Source organism: Harmonia axyridis, chromosome 5 (assembly GCF_914767665.1).
Source record: "Harmonia axyridis chromosome 5, icHarAxyr1.1, whole genome shotgun sequence".
NCBI lineage: Eukaryota > Metazoa > Arthropoda > Insecta > Coleoptera > Coccinellidae > Harmonia > Harmonia axyridis.
This window is the reverse complement of record NC_059505.1, coordinates 12632767-12645988: the sequence shown is the minus strand read 5'-3', so window position 1 is coordinate 12645988 and position 13222 is coordinate 12632767. Positions and strand designations below refer to the sequence as shown.

Genomic DNA, 13222 nt, shown 5'->3' with positions numbered 1-13222 from the left:
TTACTGGTTAGGCCCCAGAGCTATTGAGTGAAATATTCCAAATAAACTAATGAAATAAAATCCTTTTAGCTATCATTCCGAATTTTGGCTAGCGGAAAAAACCTCGTTTAGATTATGATGTTACTGAGAAAATGACTTTCTTTTCGAGTAAAATATACAAACTGGTTTGAATATAGCGGATTGGCACTCCTTGTTTAACGGTTGAGGCTGATCTTCAATTCTCATAGCACATCCACAGGTAATGTCGAAACGAATTCAATCCAACTTTTTTTTTGTACAACTAATTATCATAATAAAGTCATGCACACATCGATTTTAATGCGTGGACGTGCCTCTTAAGTTCGTGAACGAAAGTTAACATTCGATATATTCTGTATTGACTACCTTTTGGAGACGTATCAAATGAGTGAAAGTGAAATCAAGATGAGATTCAGTCAACTTTCACCTTTGATATTCATGAATCCAGTTCTAAAAATTGATAATTGAATTGCATAAAAACCTTGCACGAATTTATTGAACAGCTGATAGCAAGCTCTTCGATTTCATCATAAGAATGCACTTTTGTTGAAGATACCTAAAACCTAAATAATGTCTCTACAAATTATTGTAATATCATGTGAACTTTTGACATATTATTCACCTTTTTTTCATGAACTGGCAATCACTCTATAAAATGAAGTTATGAAAATGGCAATTATAATTTGGCTTTTATCAATTCTCAATCAAAATTAGTGTTCTCATTGTTTCTAAGCCAGCGATAATAAGAATATCAAAATATGTTTAAAGGCCATTGTAATGTTACAATCATTTATAAAGATCATGTAGTTCGTCCAGATTTCAGTAGTTTTTATATTCTTTCAATATGATGAAAGCTAAGAATAGGTTTTATTATGATTTTATGAATTGCATTACAATTCCTTCTAATATAAAACAAAATTACTTGTGTCACTAATTTTTTAAGCAAAATTGAGATCTTCGATGAACTGAATGATAGTTTGGTACACGTTACACTTTATATGCTCTAACAGAAATATTTTGATTGTACCTACAACTAAAAATTAGAAAATCATCTAAGGAAGCTATTGGGATCAAATCGATATCGAAAATCCAAATTATTTCTATATTTGAATTTTGAATATTATTATTCTTAGTTCAATACAGGCTGGCTGACAGATAACTAAGAAATGGAGAGAAGGCAATCTGAACAACTCTACCACTTGAAGCTTCTTACCCATTAATTCTAAAGATTTGTTCACACTGAAAATAATTCAAAACAGAAATTTTTGGCTAATTCTCAAACAGAATTATTGTAACCTTCAAAGTTATGTGTCAATCCTATTGCAATTTGAGATTCTTCAAGGAATGTTCGTTCATCCAGGAATTTGCTATTGAAGGTTTTTGAGGGTGTTGCAATCTCAAGATGAAGGCCTCCAAAAATTTGGACTCATGTATAGGTATATATGCAATCTGTTAATTGTTATTTTTACCTCTAGAGGTTGACTCCTACATAAGAATAATATTACTCATGAAAATCAATGAAACGCCAGATTCAATATAAAATTTATTAAAAAAAATCACATTTATTCGGAATTTCTATGTACAAAAGGATGAGAAATGAAATTGGCACTTCGAAATGGAAGAATGTCAGGGAAGAATAGAACAAAAACTACAACTAAAATAATAAGAAGTAACAAGAGAAGAAAAAAGTAACAAGAAATGAAATAATATCACGAACTACGCACATAAAATAAATAATTAATTTTTGCCGACTTGATCGATTTGTTGTTGGAGATTGTTGACAACTTCAGAGGGGAATTGATCGCCCAAAATTTCGAAGAGGTTTACTCTTTGGTTTCCGGGAATTCCTTCATAAGCACCAATTTCTATTCCCTCTTCCACCTGAAACAGAAAATCAAAATCAATTAAAACTGTTTGTTTTCATATTAATGACTAGTACCATGATAAATAACACTGATATGATGTTCAACGATTTACTCAGTTCAATTGTGAATTATGAAATAAAATTCATTTTGCATCTGAAATGAAATATTTAACTAGTTACAAAATGATCGAATGTTGAAATGATCAAATACGAAGGAGGATTATCATGAATAATCAGATTCGACATGAGGCATACTCATAAATATTCATTACCTTAAGTTTTTCTGGTTGTTATGTCATATAATCACAAAACACGGGCGTAGCCAGGTTTCAGTTTCGGGGGGGGTTTTACATATTATAAAAAAATATTATGTTTTTCTTTTTAAATATATCAACTTTAAAAGAGCCAACCCATTCAGTCTATTTTCACTAGTTTTATTTTTCAAGTATGTTTTGAGAAAAAAAGCATTTTCGAAATCACTTTTTGAAATTTAGTTTATTTCTTTACATTGATTCCTATAAATATATTCAGGAAAAAAATACCGTCGTAATATTTATACAACAGAGTAGGTACTCAAATTCAAATTTATGAGTAGAAAGTTTATATGCAAAAAACGGGTAAAAAATGATAGTTATCACCTTTTTTGCATTTTTTTCAATGTTTTATCATGAAATTTTGGTGGCAAACTTCAGATTCGAATTCTGTACCCCAGAAACAGAGATAATAAATCGAAGAAATTAAAACTATCCCATCAACTGAGTTTTAGTAGAGATAGATATAATACGCCAATTTTGAACTATCGTTTGAGCCAGGTTTTTCGGACAAAAAACTTTATGGAAGAAAACGTCAGAAGATTAAATTTTTTTTGTATTTTTTTCTAATATTCCGTCACAGAATTTTGGTGCTAAACCTCAGATTCGGATTCAGAACCTCAAAAAATAAAGGGTGTTTTTTTTAGAGCTATAGAACTTTAAATTGCAATAAAACAACGATGGATTATTCGATTGATATGAATTTGATTCATCCGCAAGATAATCTTGTGGCATTACATTTTAAATACGATTTCTGGCATATGACCGACAAGGCTGGCTCGGATGTAGTCCAATCTGGACGTCCAATTTTCGATGACTTTTCCAACATTTGTGGCCGTATATCGGCAATAACACGGCGAATGTTGTCTTCCAAATGGTCAAGGGTTTGTGGCTTATCCGCATAGACCAATGACTTTACATAGCTCCACAGAAAGTAGTCTAGCGGTGTTAAATCACAAGATCTTGGAGGCCAATTGGTCCAAAATGAGAAATTAGGCGGTCACCAAACGTGTCTTCCAATAAATCGATTGTGGCACGAGCTGTGTGACATGTTGCGCCGTCTTGTTGGAACCACAGCTCCTGGACATCATGGTTGTTCAATTCAGGAATGTAAAAGTTAGTAATCATGGCTCTATACCGATCACCATTGACTGTAACGTTCTGGCCATCATCGTTTTTGAAGAAGTACGGACCTGATTCCACCAGCCCATAAAGCGCACCAAACAGTCAGTTTTTCTGGATGTAACAGTGTTTCGACATACACTTGAGGTTTCCTACACTCCAAATGCGGCAGTTTTGTTTGTTGACGTAGCCATTCAACCAGAAGTGCGCTTCATCGCTAAACAAAATAAAATGGACGTAGTGCGCGATACGTATTCCGCACAGAACCATTATTTTCGAAATAAAATTGTACTATTTGCAAGCGTTGTTCAGACGTAAGTCTATTCATGATGAATTGCCAAACCGAACTGAGAATAAATCACTTGACAGCTGTTAAATCCTTCGCCATCTTGAACAGTAATGCCAACTTAAAGTTATATACCTCGAAAAAAAACACCCGTTACATACGATCGAAAAAATCAAACTAACCCATAACTTTTCTTCGAGGGGCACATGTGAGCACAAATTGACTGGATTACGTAGAGGTAATTCATTTCAAATTTCACATTACAAACTAATTGAACTGAGAGTGATAATTTCATTCACTTTTTACAAATTCCATTAAACAATATTTTCGAGATTTTGAAAAAAAAAAAGTTTTTTTGACATCTTTAACATTTCGGGGGGGGGGGGTTTGAACCCCCAAAACCCCCCCCCTGGCTACGCCCTTGTCACAAAATATGAACAATATGAATTGAACAAGACAAGTTGGTTCATTTAACTTTCTGTGCTGATGCTTAGGTTATTTTTTCTCCTGTTTCTCTAATGAACTGAATCTCGAAAAGTAGCCCTCTCTTCGGAGAGGCTTGAATATGGTCTCAGCCTTAAAAATTATGCATCGTGCATAAGTGTGAAAACGGTTAACTTATGTTTTTTTTCACATCATAGGTTATTAAGTTCATTTGTTACTAAATGAACTAGTTTTTGATTTTTCAACCCTTTAAGAATATATTTCGATCAAATGAATCCAGAAATGTTATGAATCCTGATGATGATAAATTGAATGAAATCACAAAACGAAAGTGTATTCAGATCTTTGTCTTAATAAATTATGTTCAAGTGTAGATACATCTATTGATGCAATAAATGTCCGTGAAAAAATTGTTGATTATGGATCATTCAAACATAACAGATTTTTAAGGTGCATTAGATTCACCATGAGCTACTTTCACTCTACTAAGAAATATTTCTACACTGTCATTAAATAGGTAATACATAGGTATGTCATGGATTTCATCGAAATATGCGCCCAAAGTTTATCATTCCCTCTATTAAGCAATTATAAGTAATAATTTCAGGTGATTAATTTCAAGGCCGTCGATTGAACTTGAACCTTCGTATAAGAGCAGTATTCTTTTACTGTGAGATCAGTCAAGTATAAGACGCAGATAACCCAAGTGTAAACCAATCATCAGAGTTGCATTCTAGGATTTCTAGGACGAATTTTAGTAGAAGATAAACTTGATCAAGACTACATTTCATCAAGAAAATAAATCGTGAAAAAAATTGAAATAAGTTTCAGCGAAATTTATACAATTATAATAATCCCGCCCTCAACTCCTAGATAGAAAAATTTGATTTAACTATTCGAAAAGGAATTAGAATAAAGCGTACCTATAAATTGAAATTATTCTTCTAATACAACAAAAATTAGCAACAAACGAATTCAATGAATATTTGAAATTGAATTGAATATAAGATGTAAAAATGCAGGAGTGTTCAGAGAAACCGTACAAAAATTATAAAACTTATATGAGTCACGAATTCGTAGAAAACTAGGATGAACTTTAATGAAAAATTATAAAGATCTACAGTTTTGGCTCCTGAAATATTCATTAGTGGATCAATTAATCTGATGGCTAGAATTTCCATCCCTTATAATAAGATTGTGGAAATAATTGCCTTTGGTATAATTCAATTTCTCACTATTTTCGATAAAGAATTTGTTATACACATTCAAAATTTCAACACTCTAAACAAAAAGGATGAAAGAAAATCTAAAAATATTTCTGATTCAGATACTTTGTATTACTTCACTTTGTATTACAGTTACTTTTTACTCTACTCAATATTGCAGTTATTGTTTACCCTCCTGAATAAAATGTACAATGTTCCAACAAACATTCTATCTTCATAGCTTCAAAAATCATATTAGATTTCAAACTTTGCATAGGACTTTATGTATTTTCATTCAAAATAAAAAATCTTACCTTTTGGATTTGAGCATCCTTGGGGATAAGTTGAGTGTTTTGAGCCTGTCTTATGGCTTCATTTGTGTATGCTCCTCCTTCCTTTTGTGGAAAAGCAAGGGCTACTGCTAAAACTCCCATCAATAAACATACTACGGCTTTCATTTTGCGGCTAGGAACAAATTAAAATTATCATAATGAAGTAAACATTGTAGATGTATTTGTTTTGTTAAAATTCTGATGCATCACGTCCAATAATAAAAATTTTGATCAGTTCAAAGAAGAAATTTTAACTCTATGAAAAATCAGTAACACAATCAGGAATATTATTAATTTTTCTTGATTCAACTGAAGAAAAACAATTCAAAATCAATTCAAAATCAATTCATCATATAAATTCTCTAAAAGTTGAAAAATTCATTTCGAACCAATTATTTTTCGATGATTGAAAAAATAAATTTTACTTTTAACGTTGAATACAGATTTTAAAAAAGATGTTTTGTTTTTGTCCTGGATGTTTTCATTCGAATAAAATATGTTTTTCGATCGTTATCGATGTAATCGTTTTAAATGCTAACAATCCCGGTTATGAGGAAGAATTTCTGAACGATTAATTTCCATATCGTCCACGTTTTACATAATATGCATTTAATATTTTCACTGCATCACCAACACTTTCACTGACTTACCTTCGTTGAACACACTCCGACAGTAGGTAAGTTTATTGATCAAAGGCAAGTGGATTCTCTCTCGGTACCATAAGTGATCCTTATATAAAGCTGACCATCTCCATGTATAACCCTACCAACTGTTTCTGACCCAGATGAAAGCATTAAGCATGAAATACCTTTGTGCTAATGATGCCTCTCGTTCAATCGTTTGTGCAATATTAAATATCAAATATGATATTTCAAAGAACAATTATGTATGTGTCTTATATGCTTAAGGTGTTAGAGAAAAATTGGAATGATGTCACTTGAGGTTTCGTTGCTTGTTTGATGAAAAGTTCAGGGTCTCCTCTTCACTTGTAAAATCATTAAATAGATGAAATAAGTAGCCATACATTTGGAATTACATTGAGTTTTGTTGCACCACTAGGTACTTAATTGGGAATAATATGTAAATAACAATTTTTTTCGATTTGAATCAAATCCATCATATCTCTAATTGCTCATGAAAGATTCAATTATCAAGATAAGCTTTCTGCAATTGAAATGTTTATAACGAATATTTATAGTGCTGAATATCAGATTTAATACATTTTCGGAAAGTTCTTGTTGGAAAAATGAAATATAAGGTTATTTTCCATTTTGAATTCTCATACCAATTCCATCTCAATTTTCACTGAGCTAATGATGATTTTATTCTTTAGGTATCATCAAAAAAAAAAATAATTGATATTTGGGGTGCTAAGAATCTATGCAAGAAATCAATCCCTAAAGCTTACTCTTCTTTACCATAGCATAGCGTACTTTGCAACGTTGGGCTCGTATTCTTTGAGGCCTGCTCTGATCATTTTCTACCCTTTCTATATTAGTACACCAAGAATTTATTTGCTTTTGCAGTCACCACTGAGATTTGCTTGTTCCGTTGTTAATTCTATAGCAGATAGATGTGATCTGTAATCTCAATCTTTGGATTTTATCTGTTATTTGTATTTGAATGAAAACATCTGAAGTTGAAATGATCAAGCATGACGTTATATTGTACTTGATTTCCATTTCTTTCTTGTATTTTGTTTTTTTTTTCGGGGCCTGTTGGGGTGTAGGTATATGGGCTGTTTATCTCTTATTTTTCATTGTTTTATTGGATAACGTTCATGATGTAGCATTGATTTCTGTTTTTTTGTAAATTATTATTGATTTTATATTGATTGTTGATTTTGATTTCCTGTAATTGGGTATCATTACCTGTTGGAAATAAAGGCTTATTATTATTATTAATATTTTAGACCCGAGTAAAAGAAGAGTTGTAGTTGTTAATTCACATTGAAAATATATCTTCTGAAGGATTATTATTAAGTATATAACAATATATTATAATACTGGTACATAGATATCAATTAAACGTCGACATAGCTTTTCGGTTCAAGAAAGAAAATATAAGGCAGCAGTTAATAACCGAATTTTTCTTCGAACTTAATTCCCTTATTAACAGAAATCAACTTGTTGAGATCGTCATTGAAATATCAGGTTTCTTTTTTCGACCTCCCCTTGGAATTTTTCATGGTTCTTATAATGGATTAACAAAAAAATTTTGCACAAAGCTTGAACATTTTATTTTATATTTACCTACAAAATTAGCTTGATTCTGGTAACAGGATCAATATGAAATGGAATTAATCTTGAAGGCTTAATTTAATATTCGATTTTGGATATTATTAGTGAAACAAAATTTTGAACATCCGTAATTATGGAACCTCTAGTTCAATTCCATCCATTTATCCTGAAAGGTTTATAGATTTCTCTGTTCGAGAGTTAAGGTGCTTACGGACAGGAGGAAAAACGGGCATTTTTCAATTCGACCACGAATTCATCGTCAGTAAGTTGAAACAAAATTCAAAAATTACAAAAATCCTGACAGAATGGGATCCCAAATGCTCGAAAGAACTCGTCATGGGGAATTTTTTCAACAAGTTTTAAAACTCACTACACGAGTAAAAAGGGGTTTCCAATAAGAGGTTTCATTTTGATATGTATTGAAAAAAGACAAGAATATTTTGAAAGAAATCAATGGATATTCATTTCACTGTGAATAAGGTATGAAAAAAGCCAAATAGCCGCCATGGTTCCAGTATCATATCCTTTTTATAGAATTTTCTATTCTCACATTTGCGGCTGTATGTCCTCGATAACTTCACGAAATCCATATTTGAGATCTCGAATCGATTTTGGAGCATTGGCATAAACCTTCCTTATCTTCTACGTGGCTTCAAAGAAAAAAGTCTAAAGGTGTTAAATCATAACATCACTGTGGCCAATTGCGATCCCCACTTCAAGAAGTAACACGGCCAGGAAACTTTTTTGCAAAATTGCTATTGTTTCGTTGCCTGTATGGTACGTAGCTCCTTCTTTTTGAAAATAAAGGCGTTCACATCGATAGATTTCAATCATGGCCATGAAAAAGCATTAATCATAGCTCGGTAGCCTAATCCGTTCACCGTAACAGCTGCACCAGCTTCCTTTTCGAATAAGTGAGGTCTAATCAGACCACCAGACCAAAAACCGAACCAAACAGGTCTAATCATACCACCAGACCAAAAACCGAACCAAACAGGTCTAATCATACCACCAGACCAAAAACCGAACCAAACAGTGCCACTTTGAGGATTGAGACTCTTTTCAACAATAATTTTTAGATTGCTATAATTCTGCTTATTAACGTAGCCTCCGAGATGAAAGTGCATAATCAAAGATGATTGTTCGATGAAAATCCGGATTATTTTGATTCATTTCAATTTCAAGGACCCAATCAGCGAAGATACAACGTTGCTGGTGACCGATCGGCTTGAGTAGTTTTGTATGTATTAAAGTTCTTTAAAAGCCTGAAGACCTAAAAATTTATCCAAAATTCGGTAGGTATATAGGTAATATCGTTTGTGGAATCCCTAATTTTCAATGTCTACTAGGAATTGATAAACTTGGGTTTTCGTCAAGACTTCGGGCTACAGCAACAATATTCTTTGTTGTTCTTGAGGGATACATACGGTGTCGATTCTTTACAACACTAACTTATTCCAATAGCTCAAATTTTTCCTACAGTTTTAATATTGCCGGCCGAGGAGGAGTTTCATGACAACCCAAAATTGCTTCAGTTTTACGAAGAACTGTGACTGCAAAATTTTCATCATATTCGTATTGAATTTTAACAATTCCAATGCGTTGTTGATGCTTGTATAATCTCATTTTTAGTAATTGCGTAGTTTCATTTGTTCGCTAACAGCAACTGGTTGGAACAGTTGTCCCTAATCCATTCAATGATACCGGTACCTTCTCTTAAACTTCCTATTTTTTATATAAAAGAAGAAATAACCTACCATGGCTGAAATTTAGCCCTTTTTATTTGTCGAAATTCAAATAGGAGGTATAAATAATATGACTGCTTGAAATGGAAATATTCAATACCAAATATTATCATTGTACTAGGATATTATAACAAAGAGAGTATACTGAGTAATTTTCCGATACATTTAGAATATAGTCCTTTGAAAAATATGATCCCTTATCGTAAAAAATACAATCAAAGAATAGTAGTATAATACAATAGAAAGAAAATCTTTTTCTGATGATTCTGAACTAGTCCGAAATCGTTGATAAACTGTGATGATATTGTGTCACAATGAGAAAGCAACTGCAAGAAAGTTGAGAGAGTTATGGTTCCTTCGGTCAAAACTTTCCCCCTTTTGCAACAATATAGAACAGAAACAAGGCAGGTAATATAAGTATTCTTGGTCTGAACATGTATATCAGCATCAAATCGCTACTCATCAATCATCAAACAGTATTAGAAAAAAAAACCTATTATGATCCAGCTGAATAAATAATAGTTGTGTGAACTCTCCATTTTGTTAATTACAGATATTGAACCGAAATCAATGCCAATAAATGAGGGTGATCATCGTTTTCATTTAATTGGACCTCGCGAAAGTTGTATAAACTACTGGATCACCTCAAAGTTTGTATTAACACCGAAATCTTTCATTCAAGTCATGATACCAGATCGGAAGAAAGCGATCAGATGATTCGATGACCGATGTTGAATAATGAATTGGAACATACACGGGTTGTTCATTAAATTTTACGTTACTACTAGCCTAAATTTTGTTGTTTTGGCATACTCTTCACATGAATGTGCGTGAAGTTCATTTCAATCTGCAAATTCATTACTTGTTTACAAGCCATTTAGTATCGAAGTGTCATAGTATTTTTTCAAATGGAAAAAATCAAGTAGGTATCGTGCAGTGATGTTTTTGTAAGGTTTAAAAGCAAAGGAAATTTATGAACGAATAAGAGTATAACTCTTCGTCTTCAATTAGTAGGTACAGTAAAGATATGGGTTGCTGAATTTAAATTCGATCGTACAAGTCGTGATGATGATCCAAGTCAAGGACGTCGAAAAATAGCAACAACACCAGAAATCGTAGAAAAATACAGGATATCGTATTCGAAAATTGTCAAGTGAATGAAAGAGATTTAGTGGAAGCTCTAGGCATCTCATTGGACACTTTAAGCGATTTTTTGACTGAAGTATTAGGTTTCAGAAAGCTGGGTATTGAATTCGCTAACAATGGAACAAAAACACATTCGAATGCGACATTTTCGAAAGGATAATGTGGATTTTTTGTGCGTCGATTTATCATTATGGATGAGACTTGCAGGGCCGTATCTAGGTACTATTGCGCCTGTGGCAATATCTTAGACAGCGCCCCCCCTTTTTCGAAGATTTTTTTTCATCGATTATATTTACTATTATTATTATATGTATTTTTTTGTTCATAGCTTAAGTCATATATTTTGTGATTATTTTATGGTTATACACAAATTCTAGGGAAGGCTAGCTATATTTTCAATGTTTCCAGCAAGGGCGTAGAAATGGGTGGTAATTACTCCCCCCCCCCCAACATTTCCAAAATATAAAATTTCAGAATTCTCGCAAAAACGAAAATTTTTCTACAAAAAGAACCAATAATCATTTCATTTCCCTCTGAAATCGACACGGAGTACAAAATCGCACCCTTTTACGGTTAATGGGTTTGTTATCGCTTTCAAGATGAGTACTTTTACTGCTCTACGATTACATCTATGTCCGAGGTTTATTATTTTCCTTTATCTATCCGCTTTGTCGGTGTCGCTCGTTTTTTGCATTCGTAATCGGTATGCACGTACTCGTTATTTTCGGTTTTTTGTTTCATTCTCGTCACAAAATTTCAATACAGTAGTTATCAAAGTACTGAACTGAGTAATTCGCATCGAAAAATTGTCTGACCGTGTTATACAATTTATTGTGATTCATTCAAATTGCAATTTAATTGTGCAGATATCAGTTCTGAATTGATTATATCTAAACGGTGTTCCTAATGTGTACAAATGAAAATGACAGATTTCTCAGATCATTTTGAGAAAAAAGTCCTATAACATGAATCTGCAAACGCTTTGGTTTTGAGATACCGGTGTTAAAGTTTTTTTTCGCATAGCACCTTCCCTTCACAAAATATTTAACTTGAATTGTCATAGATCTTCCGATTTAAAGTTTTCATCTTGTGATGTGCTTATTTTGTATGCAAATCTATAGGGTGATATTTTTTCTGGAAGGGTACCTGCTTCTTTCCACCAGAACTATTTTTGGTGAAGCACTGGTTCTATAGAAAAATGTGAAAAGAAACTCTGGTCTAGTACAACACTTTTTGGTTTGTTGTAGTTTTGTCGTATCTGCTATCGATTTAGAAAAAAAAATTCAAACAGCTCTCAGGTAATCCTCAGGAAAATCCAAGTTATTATAAAAATCCAGTTAGTAATCTGTGATGAATAAATTAATTATAACTTATGGTAGATACTCATCAACAAATTCTGTGGCGAAGATTAATAAAGATTCGATAAACTAATAAATATAAGCATCACTAAAAACTAAAAAGTATGACTATACAAACAAAGCTTTTGCGGGCTCATGTTTATGGGACTTTATTCTTCAAAATTATTCAAGGAATATTTTCCTTCGTAACTCTGTTATAGAAAAACCCAGTGTAAGGTGAAAACAATCGAATTGGTAATAAAAAAAAATATTTTGAGTAATTAAGTTCCAACTTCGTTATCAAACCTCCTTTCCTCACATTACAGATATGATTAAACGTTGTTGTAAAAAGAGGAGAACTTGTGGAACAATACATTATTAATATTATAGTAAACTTTCAGACCATCTGAAGAAAAGAATTCTTGAAAAAAGACTCGGTCTTACAAACTAAAATAATTCTTTTTCATCATGACAATGCACCGTATCAAAGGAAAGGAGCATTTTGGCAATGGTTAAAATCCATGAATTAAAGTTGGAATTGTTATATCATTTACCGTATTCATCAGATTTAGCACCTAGCTATCCAAACCTAAAAAAAATAATGCGTGGAAAGCGTTTCTCATCAAATGATGAGGTCATGACAGCTCTTGAACGTATTTTGCTTCGCTTCAATATTCTCACTTCAGGGATGGAATTCATAAATTGGAATCTCATAGCAACAAATGTCATGATGTTCAGGGAGAATAATAAAATGTATTTCAAACCATAAAATTGTGTTTTTCTTATCGAACCGCAAAACTTATTGAACAAACTTGTATTATCCCAGAGCCGTCTCTAGCCAAACTGCCGCCTTATGCATATACCTACCCAATTTGTCGCCCTAATAGAAGTCAACTCTGCAGAATGCAAAAAATTTTTAAAACATCTCATTAACAAAAAATCAACAATTTCAAACCTGTACAAAGCTCACTTCCATTAACTTAATTTGAAGTCCTCAAATCCAAAAGTAAATTCAAAAAGTAAACTTATGATAGCACTCACTTTGCATATAGGTACATTAAACGATTAACATATTAAAATGGCATTTGGTATAATATGAAAACACTTTTATTATTTGTTTAGAACGAAGATGTGGAAATGATGAAATGGAATCGTTTCCCCAATATTCTTCA

The 13222-nt window shown here is 32.4% G+C and overlaps 1 protein-coding gene across 1 annotated transcript; it reads right to left on the bottom strand.

Moving 5' to 3' along the window:
• Positions 1 to 1548: 1548 nt before the first annotated feature.
• Positions 1549 to 6387, bottom strand: LOC123680685. Its single transcript, XM_045618716.1, has 3 exons — positions 6233 to 6387; positions 5565 to 5715; positions 1549 to 1899 (listed from the first exon to the last, which is right to left on the bottom strand). The coding sequence occupies exons 2-3, from the start codon at positions 5706 to 5708 to the stop codon at positions 1756 to 1758; spliced, it is 288 nt and encodes a 95-aa protein (XP_045474672.1). The 5' UTR covers positions 5709 to 5715; positions 6233 to 6387; the 3' UTR covers positions 1549 to 1755.
• Positions 6388 to 13222: the final 6835 nt, after the last annotated feature.

What these genes read in the sequence shown, in the direction of transcription:
- LOC123680685 (XM_045618716.1), bottom strand. Translation starts at nt 5,708, where the DNA reads ATGAAAGCCGTAGTATGTTTATTGATGGGAGTTTTAGCAGTAGCCCTT. An exon ending in AGGATGCTCAAATCCAAAAG is followed by an intron (nt 1,900 to 5,564) that starts GTAAGATTTTTT and finishes TTTCTGTTTCAG; the next exon opens with GTGGAAGAGGGAATAGAAAT.